This window comes from Glossina fuscipes, unplaced genomic scaffold, assembly GCF_014805625.2.
Source record: "Glossina fuscipes isolate IAEA_lab_2018 unplaced genomic scaffold, Yale_Gfus_2 61185, whole genome shotgun sequence".
Lineage (NCBI taxonomy): Eukaryota > Metazoa > Arthropoda > Insecta > Diptera > Glossinidae > Glossina > Glossina fuscipes.
Genome location: NW_024003416.1, coordinates 738321 through 754480, shown reverse-complemented (window position 1 = coordinate 754480; position 16160 = coordinate 738321). Strand labels below are relative to the sequence as shown.

The 16160-nt window shown below is 32.3% G+C and overlaps 1 protein-coding gene across 7 annotated transcripts in view; it reads left to right on the top strand.

Annotated features, from left to right (window-relative positions):
• Nucleotides 1-16160, top strand: part of LOC119643534 (paired box protein Pax-6) — a 116697-nt gene that overhangs the window by 979 nt on the left and 99558 nt on the right. For 2 of the 7 annotated variants that reach the window (XM_038042909.1, XM_038042907.1), the window contains exons 1-2: nucleotides 2298-2996; nucleotides 6783-6974. In XM_038042909.1, the coding sequence (XP_037898837.1) occupies nucleotides 2894-2996; nucleotides 6783-6974 (295 nt within the window). In that variant the 5' untranslated portion in view covers nucleotides 2298-2893. Of the gene's footprint in view, nucleotides 1-2295; nucleotides 2997-6782; nucleotides 6975-16160 lie in introns of those variants that run through there. The other 5 variants (XM_038042913.1, XM_038042912.1, XM_038042908.1 and 2 more) reach the window with 4 other exon arrangements.

Genomic DNA, 16160 nt, shown 5'->3' with positions numbered 1-16160 from the left:
TTAAGTGCAAAGCCAAGCATTTTTGGAAAACATTAGGAAATCATGAATTAAAAAAAAGTCGCTTAATCTACATCTCCGTGGCCAGTGAAATGTAGAGTAGTGGATTTCAAAAATTTTGATTTTTGTGTGATTGGCTAGTATTTAAAAGAAACGTTTTGAAAATCCCACTCGTACTTCTCTTTAAAATATGATTCTGAAGATATTGCAAAAAATGTAAGCTGTCGCAGTTATGCTACGTGTCGTTTTGAACGTTCGTAGCAAAAAACCTTTAAAGTTTTGGTTCCCCATATACATTATTAAGCAAAGTTAAAAACCTCAATTTTTTGAATATTTAAAATATTTCTGCTCCCTTGTCATCTTTGTTTATCACTTAAGAGTATACACATGCATTGGGTTGTATTGGAATTAGTTAAGTTCGGTACATCATTCACTTCTATATCTCATCTTACTATAGTAGGGTTTTATTTTAGCTAGTTGAAAAATTGCCCTCGATATTGGGGAGGTTCTAAGAGTTCCGCTTCTTGCTTTTTTATTTGAATAGTAAAACGTGCTAGATAGCGTTAAAATCAATGGTCTTGAATTTAAATAGTTTCATCATTCAAATATAACACTTTTAAGATTTAATTATCACTCTGTCCACTAAATGTGAAAAAAATGCATGTAGAAAACCGTTACGGTTTATTGTTGTATGGGCTTTTAAGTATGGAAGTAACGACCCTAAAGGGTATAAAAATTTGTTGTTTAAAATAAAAATAAACGCTTGACAGTGCGCGCAAAGCCATTCTTGCTTGCATAGCATCTCACACACAGACATACAGATTATTATTTTGCAAATATTGTTAATTTTATTTAAAATAGCTCTCTTCAGATTCTATAGAAGGTTTGCAGAGTCGAGCAGCTTGTTAAACGGAAGGTTTAGGTCGTCGCTACACTTAGTCTTCAAGATGTCGATGCAAGCCTTTTGGCTCAGAAAATACCATATTCGGACGGCTCTGAATACAACGAATAGTTAATAGTTGCAATGTGATTGGTTGTTAAAAAGTCCGTTGCCAGTCGCTGTCCCGTTTACTTTGATAAGAGCGCAAAAAGAGCTTTCAAAGATGTAAGTGTTAGGCCAACTGTTGATGAATTGGTCGAATTATAATAAATTTATTGATTAGCAGGTCGCAGCACTCGCGTGTGGTATTTCGAAAAAGCCTGGTTACCTGCTTTAAAAAAATCACCCCGTAATAGTGTTGCTTTACTTAAGAAATGAAACGTATCTTCTTACACTAATATATGGTTTTAAGTTGTATACGCTTAATTAATAAGTTTTCTCAAGAACATTTTTGATAGAACTATCTTTTACAGGCCTACTAAGATAGCTTTTTTGAGACGTTTCTGCTTTTGCACGTTCATAGGGATTTTCTCGATTTTATTGATAGCTTAACCTGTGGCTTTATTTAAAAGTGGCTAGTCAAATAGTAGATTGAATTGATTAATAATCTCATTTTCAAAACACTGCGCAAATGGTTTTTTCCCCAATAATTTATCTTACTCAGAGAGTTTTTACTATTAGTCTTTTTTATATATTGCATGTTTAGACTGAAGATATGGGCATCTTGTGGGATATTTATGTTAAGAACAGCATTTCAGCGTTGAGTCATTGTGATAAGAAATACGTAATCCCGGTCACTCTGTTATTATTACTCAGATCAGAATTCAGGTTATAGCTGCCTAAGAGAGAACAAAACAAAGATAAATTTGTTTTCTTAAAATAACATAGATACGTAAGATATAAATGTACCTATGTGTCACTATAGATATATACAATAACGGCAAAATAAGCATTTTTATGCTTTGCTGTTTATTTTACATGACGGTAAACAAAGTAAGTGCAAAATATGTTACATTTCTTATATCTACTTTCCAATCGCAATATCTGCACGATAAAAGGCAGTATGCTTATTTAAATGCTTATATTTCGGCGATATGAAATGAAAGACTTTGAATTGTGGCCAAAGCTTTTACGGTTGAACGCTTAATCTAAGGAAATTGTGTTTGCTTTTACAGTATAAGTTCTGCGTGCTAAAAATGAGTCGACCCTAAAAATTGCGTCATAAATATCATATTTCATATAACATTTAGACGCATTATGTAAGATAGGTATATTTAAAAACAATCTCTTCATCTAAAAACTGGCAAGTTCAGCTGACTAAAAATTAGTTAATGAATGCGAGTCCCCTAAGAGCCATCCATTAAGACAGGCAATATGAAAAAATTTGTAGCGAGAAAATCTTTTGAATGTTTTAAGCTTAATATAAGTTTTTGTCACGATATAAATTTAAGATATAAAGAACACAACCATTGCGTGAACCAGAAACGGTCCTTTCGCTTTAATGATCTTAGCGTAATAAAATTTCTTTTGGGTTGACTTGTGGATTTTTGTGTTATGTAGAGTAGAAATTTGATGAATATTTGGTGGGGAGGAGTTTATGGTTTGTATATAACCTTCGAGGCTATTACTTCAATTGAAAACGTATAGCCCCAAGTTTCTTGTCAAAGAAATTTTTTGAAAACAACGACTATCCAAAGCAACGCTTGCAATGCTTTAATCATAATAAAAAGTATGCGTGTACAGTAACCAAATTTTGTGTATAGACCGTATGAAACACGCTGTATAATTGATGAACAAAATGTTTTTTCCTATTTCTCAAACTGTTACGTAGACAATTTTATTAAGAACAGTATAGTTTAAAACAAAAAAAACAAACAATATGTATAAAACAGTGTTTCCAAGAAAATTACCTTTCGTTTAGGCAAATGAAAGTGAAACAGTGAAAGTGTTTTAATAAATAAAATAAAGCAAAAAAAGTATATGCATCTTTAATTAATAAGAAAAACGGAAATTGGAATGTTTGCTTTACAGCCTGCCCCGACAATGGGTACCGTTGTCGCACCCTGGTCTGGGTCGATGATTGATCGGTTGTCATCACTGGAAGATATGCCACCAAAAGGTAAAAATCTTCGACTTTTCATTTTATTTCATTAATTTTTTCATTATATGTTAAATTACCTTGATTTCTGTTCTTATTTCTACCTTACGTGTTCGCTCACAAAAAAAAAATTGTTTCTTTAGATAAGCTAGTAATTCCGACTTTAATCAATATGCATTGTCCTCCTTCATCGATTCGTCTTGGTCATTAGTTCTTACGAAGTTTTCATACAATATTGATTTTATGGATGGCAACGAGGTCTATTGTTCCTCTCTCTCTCTCTCTCTCTCTCTCTCTCTATCTCACTCTCTCTCTTTCTGTTTATCCCGATCTCTCTCGCTCTGCCTTTCATTCTCTCTTTCTCTGTTGTTCGCTATAACTGACTCATTTGTCTCCAGAGTTGACATGTTATTATTTTCCCCCTGTGTAGACGGTATATACTTCCGAAATTTTGAAATGTTTGTACCATTGACCGAATGATAGAAGTTTCATCATTTTGTCACTCCTTTTAAAATAAACAAAAGTATACCCAAGAGACGCCGTAAAGTGTGTACCGGTTTGTTTAGCTCGAAACCCGTAGGCGGATTTGCAAACCCTGTGTTTGAAGTCTTCTTACATCTTATTATCCCAAGGTCAAAATATTGAAATACTGACTTGATTGAAACATGCAATTATAAAGTTTGAAAACGAGCGAGTAAATATGCGCAACCAAAAGAGCAAAAATAAATAAATGATTAAATATATACAAATCAATCGCTAAAATAAGTACCAAAAAAATTGATTATTGTTATATAAAAATTATATGCAAATCATCAAAAACTTGTGATAAGCAAAATCTGTTTTGAATATTTACAGTTCAAGTTTAGATCCCTTAAAAATATGTTTTTCTTATTCGATTTAAAAGAACCTTTAGCAAAGAAAAGAAATGAGCTCATTGTGGGCATCTACGACTTAAAGAGATTCCGGTGTCCATTCTGAAATGTTATAAAGACAATAGATAGTTTAATATAACTTAATCCATAGAAGATGTATATGTACCTACGCTTGGCCCGTATCAATATATTTCTAACATCTTCGACAGGGATTGGTTACATTACCTAGTGGTTTAAAATATATTCTATCCGGACTAGTGCTTGTGTCACTACTTTTAAAACGCACGTTATGTTTTTTGTAAATTATGAATGAATCCTTTTCGCTCTCGCTAGCTAATTTTTCTGCAAAGTAATTTAATGACAATATCTGCTTAATGCTATTGTTTAGTCTTTCTGATGTTAGCAACTTCCCATTTTTTTGACAACTTTAATTCTCCGTATCCTAATGCTGCTACATTTGAAATTTATAGTAATATTTGAAAGTCTCAATACAGAACAAATAGAGACGATTTCTTGGAGGAATCAAATTTTGTAATCTTTAAAAATTTTTTGAGCACATGTTATTAGTAAATAATGTTTACAAATTTCAATCTTACAATTTCTGGTAAAATATTCTGAAATAATACATCAAGAATGCTAACTTTTGAAGCTTATGTAATGCTTTTTTGAACATTAAAGCCCAGTTTTGGTTAGACTTCGCAGGAAGTTTTGTATTTAATGTCGAAAAGCATTCGTAACAGGGCCCAAAAGTTTACCGGATCATCGGAAATTTATCAATTCCGCACTGCTTCCTTTCTTTATTCAAGATCAAAGACCCTCTTTCAATTAATAAAATTTTTTTTAAATTTTTTTTATGAATTCTTTTATCTTTACAAAGCTCATATGGAAATTTACTTTCAAGGGAATTCACATACTTTACATTAACTAAAATAGTAGAAATCCGAAACCCTATATTAAAAGTCCATGAAATAAGGTCGAAATAAAATGTGTTATTATTAGAATTTAAAAAACGCAATGACGAATGTATGTGCGCTTCGTTTAAATCTATCAACAGAAAATGCTTTGAATATACCTAATAATTCCGTTCTCAAATATTTACAGGATCAAATTAAATAAAAATCATATTTATGCCAATTTTTTGCCAATAATTTTATCCTGATCTTTACGAGTCTTGACTTGTTGAATCTATAATCGTCCAAGAGAAGATCTAAGGTGGTTGCATGTATTTTGACCAATCTTTCACTTGAAAAAGGAATTTATTGAAAGATATTAGTACTATATATATAAATCAAAATATTTTGCATCATCTACAACTTTTTCCCATCTTTCTGGCAACATAGTGATACCGTGACGAAAGAACGATGTACCTGTCATCGCATTTCGCACTTCTTCAACTTTTCGAGACCGGGTGTCAGCCAAGCCCTGCTGTATCGATTCCAAGAAATGGTCATCAGAAAGCGCCATGTTCGGTGAGTAAGCTGGGTGCACAACTTCCTATGCGAGCTGTAACAGTCTACGACAATTTTGCCTATGTGTGTCCGACCTTTGCCATGCAAGGGGATGACTTTGCGTCTGTTAACTGTCATTGAAAGTCTTTTTTGAAACAATCCATCGTTCAATTAATTCATTTGACGGCAATAGACATTTGCAGCAACAGCTTCAGTCGGTTTTAGCAACTTGTAATGCACTTGATGATCCCACCATATACACAGCAAAACTTTATGGCCAGGAATATTCCGCTTCGGTGCCTGTGTGGATGGCACTCCTGGACTAATTCATGACGTTTTGCGCTTGGGATTAACGCAGTAGACTCACTTTTCATCGTTAGCTACAATACGCCATAGGAAACCACATTTTTTTTGCCTGGCAAATAATGAAACCCCGGTGTTGAACGGTTCGAAATGGCACTTTCAGTCAATTCGTATGGCAGCCATTTACCCTGTTCCCTGTTTTGGATCTTTCTCATTACATGGAAACGTTTAAAACCAGTCGATTCATCAATTGGCGACTCGAAAATTTTTTGGAAGGTTGAGCTTGGCTTCCATTCAATAAGTCTTGCAATTCACATTTATTCAAATGAAACAAAAAAAGTAATGAATGCTGAAAATACAAATTCGAGCATTTATGATGAATGAATGCTGAATAACACAACAATATTAAATGGAAGAGAGTGATTTTATGTAAAGAAAGGTCAAGATGATCAATTTTAACGGTGTATGCGTTGATACTTCGCATCATTTTTGAAGTTTTACCAACAGATAAATACAAAATACATGCATATACCTATGATTATAGTGCTATGATTATAGTCATAAAAATTCCAGAGAATAAAGTCAAACAACCAAACATAAAATTTATTCGCTTGAAGAATGATGAGGTGAAAATTTAATGAAGAAAAAAATCTCAACCAAGCGAAGAGAATATCAAAAGGTGTTGGTAATGAAAACAAAGAGCCTCTCAACTTTAGTCATTATATGGCCTATATGTAAATTTTGTCGGATTGTATCATCAAATAGCATAGCTAAATCAGGTAAACATGAAGTATTTCCCGAGGGAAGACGGATGATGTCGTCAGCGTAGGAAGAGGATCTCTTTTTAAAAATACGAGTTTTATGCGTTCATTCCAATTTAGCGATATTTTAGTCGGAATAACCTGATATCGATGGTTCTAGAATTAGTTAAATGAGCGATTATTTGAAGCCATAAATTTTACTGCACAGAAGCGTACACCAATTTACTTATGTTCACTACCGCATTAATCAAAGTTTTTGTTTGTGTTTTATTTCACTATTTTTACTTCACTTCACATACCAAAAATAATGAGAAGTTATAAAGAAAAATCGTCAGAAAGCGATTACGAAGGCTTAGTGAATTGTTTAATAATGTAAAAACCTTCTCTTTATTCCAAATTTGTTTATTCTATTTTTACTTGTAGACAATGTCATATCCATGAAAAATATACCGTGTTTGGGCGTTACTGGTAGTGGCGGTGACGTTGGCGCGGAGGGCATTACGACAGGAAAAGCTGCTACTGCGGTTCTGGATCCAACTACCGCGGAAGCAACAGCAACGCCTCACGCCTCAACCTATTTTGCGTCCACCTACTACCATTTAAACGACGATGAATGTATGTTAAAAGAGAAAATTAAACCGTACTTTAAATACACCTTTAAAAATAGTATACCTCTTTTTTCTCAAATACACACGTACATGACGAAAAAAATATATATATAAGAATGTATATGTTTATGCATATATATGTATGTGCGTGTGCGTGTGTGGATGTGTGTGGGTGCACATTAAATGTAAAAACCAAAATATATATTAACATAATAGCCATGTGTCCATTTCGCTGTAAATATGCAGCCTCCATTTCATGGGCACGCGTAAAGTGGTTTCGCGTAACCATCATATTCAGTGTTCATTTTGTCACGTAACTTGGCGTAATGTATTCCGTTATATTGTTTCATCTCTCTTTGTGCATAAAAACAAATCCTTTCTCTACAGTGAACTATGCTACACTATACAAAGTAATGGTAAAATGGTTCACTAACTGCAACAAGCTAAGCTATACAGCAAAAACAGTTCCCGAACGAAAATTGTTTGAGCATACCACATGTAGCACACCTACGTGAAAAAATTTGAGGTAAACTATAATAATACTTAAAAGTTTACTGTTTCTTTTTTATTACTCTTTCAGTATTTAGTGCTATGCTCCGTACCGCTTACTATTGCTCGACATCTTCGACTCAAAGTTTCGGCAATTTTTCAACTATGTTTTTGCAATTTTTGAACCTTGCTTCCCAATTCTTCTTTTCAACGGGTTTCCATAAATTTTTTTTGAGATTATAATTAAGCATTGTGCTCCAAAATAAATACTTTCTTGCGAAATTATAAGCCCTCACCGACAACTAGGAATTTAGGCCATTATTGTATTAAAAAAATGCAATTAACGATGGATTATTGGAATGTATTTACTTTGACCAATATTCTTCTAATGGGCGACCGTTGACCATAAAGCAAATCTATCCATACCACTATTTTACCTTCCCCAATTTTAGCTAGTTTCTGCGCGTACTTTACATTGTATGCTCCTGAGTTTTTTGTCGGTACGCCAACGTTCTCTCACTTATTTTGACACTATTTGTTTTTTCCCCGTGGCTGCACAAAACTTTCTTTCAGAAACTTAATAAGTCGTTTCTATTGTGTACTCTCAAAGAGTTACACTTCATTTAGGTGCCTTTTTTGCAATCTGCCTAACATACGTAAAGCAAGATCCTTATTAATTTCGTCAGCGATTTCTCTAGCAGTTGTTGTTTCCTTATCTGTAAAATGGCATTGCCAATTGAAGCTGCAGTTTTGCTTGGTTTCGATTTGACCGTTTTTTTATTACACAATAAATATTATTCTCACTTATTCATTTAATTGCATTATGAACTACCTTCATAAGATGCAACTCATAGCCACTTTTATTTATGTTTTGATTAAATTAAATGTTTACACGAGGTTTAAGGACTGATCAAGAACCAATCTTCAACCACTTGTGTAAGACTGGATACGGAAAAGAAATAAAAATTTTGGTAAAATATCAACTAAGAGTTGAAAAAGAAGTTAACATACCACGGCAGTCGTGGTACGATAAATTTTTCACGCAAGAGTTTTCAAGTAGCACACACAAATCCCATTTGTAAAACATTTGGGGAATGTATTCTAAAATGTTTTTACAAAATTTGCGAAAGACTGATAAAGCTTAAATATTGTCCTGAGAGGAGCAAGATATTTCGCATATCAAAAAAATCTAATTAGTAATTAAAACCTATTCTAGGGGTTCAATTTAAATTTTAGGGCTTCTGCTTTTTAATGTAATTAGAAATTTTAACGAGAATACTCAATATATTGTTTCTCTAACGTTTTTCGTACAATCTACTTTCATGTGTTTATAACATGGTCGTCATAATTATTTATATCAAATTACAAAACGTTATATGCTGTAAAAAAAAAAAAAAATAAAAAGCTTTTGAAACTTAGTAATTAGAAGACATATAGACATGTTTAATTTGGTTGAAAATATCAGATTGATGAACGAATTATTCTCTATTATTCTATAAATTTGAATTACTAGAATAGCCTCAATTGGTATTCTAATATAGCCACACCTAACGTAATACCACCGTTGTCCATTTCGCCACAAGTTTAAGATGCTTTATGTCTTTTATATACTAGAATTTGCTAATTTTTATATTTTGTCTGTTGGAAAACCATACCTCTTTTTACGTTGTTATTTATTAACTAGAACTAGTGCTTTTATCAATTGGAACAAAACTTGTTTTCTGGTTATATTTTTACTGACCGTTTTCGGGGATAAAATCCACCGATATGATCATAATATTTCATACTTTGATTGTAAACGGACGCAGTTTCAATTGCAATGTTTTTAGACTATAAAGAATTGTGGAATTTACATCAATGTGAATACCTCCACTTCCAGTTCTGTCGTTACTTGGTGATTAAATTTCATCTTTGAAGCTAGTAAGCTCATTTTCATGCGCAGTTAAAGGTGTGTTTGAATTCACATCATTTAACTACTGTCTCAACTGGACTCATGTGGATTTACCAGTTTTTTAATTCTTCTGCTTACAATTTAGCAATCCTTCTGGTTAGAATATATCAATTCAATTCACTTCATCACGTAAAAGATATGATATATTTTCATGGATTAGGCGATTGGTGTTTGCGCAAAAAGTTGGTGAGCTACTTAGGGACTTTCGAAAACTATTTACCTAGTTGCTTATGGTTAGAAAACAATAGTGCTTAGATTAATTTCGTAATCATAGTAAATAAACTTTACGAACGAAAACATAAATAGTAATATAAACTGTAATTCGGAACTCAGCTGGTAAAAATCTTAATCATAATGCTTACATCCTTCCAGAAATAAAGGAAATGGAAGTAAAAAGAACAATAGTGATAGTGTTAAGAATAATTCAATAAACGTAAGATGAGATACACATATAGAGTTAGCTATTTAACTATCAATTGTGGGGGTTTTAGCAAACCGATTGCTGTCATTTTCCGACTGAACATGAAGGTGGTACAGGTGAATATCTATATATCTATATATCTAATTTAAAGCTCAACATGAGATAGAACATTTGCAAGTTACTTCAGTTTTTTGTCTTCTTGGATATGGTAGAAAAAAGGTGTGGATAGAAAAATAATCGATCATAGGTATTTAAAAGCCTTTTCGTATAAATAAAAGTCATGAACAAATTATCAAATATTTCATGATTTTAAGCGTCTTTTTCCAAAAGTTGAAAAGTTGCAAACGCATATCTAAAGTAAAATTTATGAATAAAAAATTCTGAATAACTCAAGGAACTTGGAGAAATATGCTACAGCGACATTGTCGAATACTTCGTAACCTTTTTGCAAGGAATAACCGATGATTGCTATAAAGACAAGTTTCAAATTTTTTTTATTTCATTCTCTTTTACTATGTTTTTCTTTTTCTTTTTTTGGTTTCAAAGCATAAACTTTAGTCTTGAAGTAATTTTATTCTATGTTACACGTTGTATCCCTTTTGTTACCACCGTTTCCCACAGTAATCTTTTGCTAGCAACTTTTTACACATTTTTATTACAAAGAGTGTTGTGGTATTAAGTTAAATTTGAGGTGATGAAAAAGAAAGAGAAAAATATGATTCACGTCATCGAGGCCGAGTTATGGTATATTTAAGAACAACAGAGTTTATCGATGTACTGAGCATTTAAATAAGCCTATTAATGGAGATGCACTTCGTAATGGCGAATTCAATGGTTAATCGATGTATAAACTCTTTGCAACTAGAGAAGGGTCTTGAATAATTAAAATGGTTTTTTGTTGCTATACAAGCAATGTGATCCACGCATTGTTTTTTGAATTGAAGTGTAAGCGTATTTTAAAAGCGAAGTTTTGTAGCTTTTACATTTAATTTCATTGCTGCTGCATTGTTAAGGCTGTCTTAATTTCGCTATTCACCACCCTTGTCACAAAACAACGTCCGGTTGTCTCTGTCCTACTCCCACTAGCTTACAAACGTAAATACCGAAAATTTTTTTTTGTGACAAAACTTTTATATGGATATGCTGTACATGTTTAAATAACTGAAGTATTATAAATCTAAAGGTGCTAGAAGTTTTTCTCGAAACTTCCCCAATTTCACAAACACATTTGATTCATCACTTAAATTTTTAAACGATCTGCGTGATTACTCGTCAGGCATTATACGCTTGTTTTAGTCATCACATTGCTAATTTCTGTAGAAGGTCAAATCCAAATTATTGAAGATAGTGGTATCCTTTCAAAGAACTGGGTATAACTACAAAGATGCTTATAAATCTGATATACAAGTTTAAAAATCATTGCATCGCATATATTTTAAATGCGATCGTCATGCAATTGTGCGATAGAAAAAGTTCGATATCTTGCTTGTTAACAATATAAAGCGGATAATAGTTAAAATGACTTTTACAAATGTTTTCCTTGACTTCCCTTTATATTGTAGTTTGTACGTATATAACTAATAATGACATCACTTAACAGAGTAAGAATGACAATAGAAATAATGTCAACCGTTGTCACAATGCATAAATGTCAGTTATTGTTAATGGTGCTACTTCATTGTCATCATTATTGTCGTCATCGTTATTTTGATAAAATTTATGTGATCAGTTGAGTGGTCTGAACAATAGAAATAACCCGGAGATTTTAAAAACAAACTATAAAACTAGTCAAAGAGAGACAGAGACAACGGGAGAGAAAGACACTTATGGGGGGTTTAAAAACATGTGCAAGATATGTAGTGCGAAATGACCCCAAGCATTATTACCAATTTCATATTACTGGAAATTTGTAGGCAAATAAATCGAATTGGTGGCACGACCGTAAAGTATATACATGAAAAGAAATTTTTTAAATGTTGGAAGACTTTATCCTCTTTACATGTAAGAAACAGAATATTATCTTTTCGAGCCGGGGCAATAATCTCTCAGTAAATGTGGCAACGAATAGGGCCATTCATATCTTTTATTTGGCTTGAAAAATCGAAGTATAAATATGGAAGTTTGCGAAAAATTTTTAAATTACTATAAGGATAGCATGGAATTGATATTTTGGCCTTGAATTTTGTTTATATATTGATTCAATATTTCATATTACTTGTTCATAACGTTAGCATGCATTGTATATCTTGCAATGTCTCTAAAATTTTTCGTAATCATTTTAGTGTCTTAAGTGTGTGGGGTTGGTGTTCGGGGTCAGCAGTGAGCCCGAAGCAGTGAGCCCGCAACAAATTTAGTGTTTTCTGATCATTTTTAAGGGTTAAGAAATATCAAGAATAATGAGTGGTGTTATTACGTTTAATAAAAATTATTTTTGGCATTATATATAACATAATCATGATTTTATTTTTATCTATAGTTCCATTTCTTATGTACGTTAAATTTTTGTAATCATGTTTTAGCGCCGTTCAATTATCAATCATCTTCATCTGGTTACCTTGGAGCATAGACACAACTCTAAGGTAGGAACAGTAAGGCGATAAAGAGAAAATGTTGTCTGAATCAAATTTTTTAAATTAAATAAATTTATGATTCAAATTGAATATATCTAATATTTTTAAAATATTTTTGATATCTTGTGCATGTTGTCAGAGTTTTACCCTATCTACTTGTTTCTTTTCTGTTTGTCGGTTTCCGCTAGATTGATGCTAATCGATACTCTAGATTCTAAAAATATCATTACGACTTTCTATTGCGCTAAAGCTTACACCATTAACTATGAGTGCATTGCAACACAAGAATTCAAAATATTTTTTTATTGCCGATGATGTGAGGAAATTTTATTCACCTCGAGGCGGGTCTCTACCCGACACAATTGTAAGCAAATAAGTTGTCCAATTGCTGCTCCAATCTTTAAATGGTTATACAATATTACTTCAATATTTATTTTAAGCCATAAGCCAAATTTTTTTTTGGTAGTAGAAATGTGCTAACATCTGATTTCGAGCAGGAAAACCAATTTTCCAATAATCTGCTTCCATGGACTTGGACTATAAAAGGCAAGTGTGCGCTTTTATTTATATTTTGAGATTTATATTTAAAAATGTGCATGGAATGCTTGCAATAAAATTGAGCAAAAAGCTTCATGGTTAATTTAAGATATATGACATGGTAGAAATTACTTAACGTATTTGTAACGGTTGGAGATAGCTCTGTGAATTTTAAAAGGGACAAGCGCAGCTGGCTGTTATCCACGACAATGCAAATCGTAACTATAAACCATCTGGGTAACCTACTTAATGAACCAGCTGATACCTATAATCGCACACACGTATTTGCAATCAGTTACGCAGCGAAAAACTTTTTGAAATGTTTTATCGTGAAAATGTTGATAACGGAAGTAATCGTCCACGGGAGAAAGCAAATTTTATGAATTTAACTTTTTTACGGGTTTAGACTGGTATTTCACAGCACTGAGTTCATATTGAGCGTTAACAAGTTTTGAAGTCGAACAGAGTGTAGGTTTCTGCACAATTAAGTGATGATGAATCAACTGGAAAATGTCAAAGTGAAAAATCGTGTAGACAAACATAGAAAAAGTACATACATGCACCATAATTGTACGATGGTTTATACCAGAAACATTCTTGACCCCCTTGTAGTTAATCCTAGTGCCGTTAAGTTTAAATAGTTCACACCTAGTTTGCATAACATATTTTATAATCAAGAATATTTCTGTTATACAATACTTTACTTGATTTTTGATTACATTAGAGTATTAATAAACCATCACTTAATAATATTCTTCAAAATTCCTAAAACTCTTTGCAAAAGTATTTCAGATGTTCGAATGATAGTTTTTAAAAGTAATAAGAGAGTAATATTGTTATTATGATTTATCAGAAAACATTTAGTACTTTAAATGGCACTACTCCATTATGCGTATACACATCTCGACGTATTTTTCTTTAGTCTCTGTTCAAAATTTTAATGGAAATTTCATTTAAATGTCAATTTGGGAAATTTGTATAGCATCCTTAAACAGCAGTGGAATATACTGATGTAGAGCTAAAAAAATTAAGTGCGAAACTCATTCAAATATTAAGCCCTGTAAATGTAATGAAAAAAGACAAAAAAAAGAGAACAGAAGAATTTCTGCTGAGAGTGGCTAGTTCTAAACAAAACAATAATGGATTTTTAAGTAATTGCAACACAACAGCGGGTAGTTTTGTGTAATACCGTTTTTATTTACAATCGTCCCAGATCACAGGACTTTGTGTCCTGTGTTAAATAAAAAAAATTGGCATGTGTTACAGTCCGTTCGATCGTTTCTCTCCAGAGTGACGAACGTAAATTATTGCGATAGAACATTTTTCTTTTCTAAATGCCCCTCTTTCTGGTCCTTTGCCCTTCTATCCGTCTCTTCGTTACAAAGAAAAATTGTATGCAATTTGTAAATTTCTATTGTGTTAGCAATTGGATTTCCTTTATACATGTGAAATATACAAGCACGAACAGCAGGGAATTGGTTTGCCTTTTTGTCTAAATTTTTGCGAAAAATTCGCATGCTTTTCATTAACAATGTAATTATATAATCACTCACAACTCGAAGTAAATGCAAACTAAGGTAGTCAAGCATGTGTTTTTGCTTCAATCTACATATATATATGCAAACATAAACTATTACATGTACCTTTACTTAGTACTTTATTTTTTAATTTGGTAGTGCTTCGTTCGGTTGACAAATTGTTAACATAAATTCTTCGCAAATCCTTACCTTTTCGTTTCTCTTACTTAAATCTGTGTTTACATCTTTGCACACGCATTGTGTACGATCGCCTCCTTCCGCAGATGCGTAATTGTAACCCTCCTGTTGAGCCAATTGCGGTCAAGTTATATACGTTATTATAAATATTCGAATCCAAATCGGATTTCAAAATAATTTGCTCTAAAAGACAAATATTATAAAAATATATATATATGGGTATATATAGGTATATATATAAAGTATATATATATTATATATACCTATACACATATATATATATATACCTTATATATACCTATATATATATATACATATACATAAACCTTATATATACCTGTACCTATATATATATATATATATATATATATATATATGTATACCTACATACATACTTATTGGTATGTGTGTATATGTATGTTTGCATGGATGTATAGAGGAAGATGATGTATATTAAGGAGCCATTTATATGCATACGTTAACTAAAAAACAATTGTTTCTTTATGCAGCGCTTGATACGAAATTAGTAAAATTACTTGGGCCCGGCCGTCGTCAAAGGTAATCTTGTTAACGTTGAGATGGGAGAGTTGCAAACCAATACTTAAAGCAATCGAAAAACTACCTCTTTTCGTTTACTTTCGTTTAGGCCAAAGGAAAATATATATTTGTTAAAATGGATGAAATAAAATCCAAATATCTCATGAATCAATAGAGTTCACGGGAAAGTTATATAAAAATATACGGAGCTTCTTGCCAGATTTCACGCCCTCGTGATGCGTGGAAATAAGCATCAAAAAATTTATAAAACAAAATTAATCCTCTTATATTTCGATCGATTTAAATTACGATGACATCCTCAAAACATTGCCTAGGAAGCCAAGCGTGATTTCATAGTTATCTTATCACGGTCGTTAGACTAAGTTGCACATTTAGCAATATGAGTACACGAGTTATCAAAAAATTTTACCTTTTTCCATCTTTCCAAACTATGACCTTTAAAAAGCAAAGCTTTCAGTTTGGAGTCTGATATTGACTCCGTATTTTCTCCTTATTAGATTCTCTATGTGAAATTAATAAAGCAAGCAAAGTGCTAAATAAAGCTAACATAAAAATTAAACTAAACTTAACACAAAACTTAACTTATTATTACTATTTTAGACTAATGAAATAAATTCGTCGATTAAAAAAAAAAAAAATTGAGCAACACAGGCTATCGGTTCAACTTTAACTTAAAACTACCGCTGCTTTATATTCCTCAAGCATTCCCCCACAATTTCTGCAGAAATTCCGATTTTTCTACTATTGGTTATAAGCAACCGTGTTCTACATTTTAATAAATCGGCAAAAGACACATTAAGTAACCGATTGACTTGGATATCAACTCCTTCGTTTCTTTTAAGCAATACATGTAACGAGCAATATTGTCTCCGATTTTTACGAGCCCTTGTTTGGATGCGTAGTTGCAATTCTTTTACAGCTCGTATCTATAATGAAGCACTGCGATTAGATC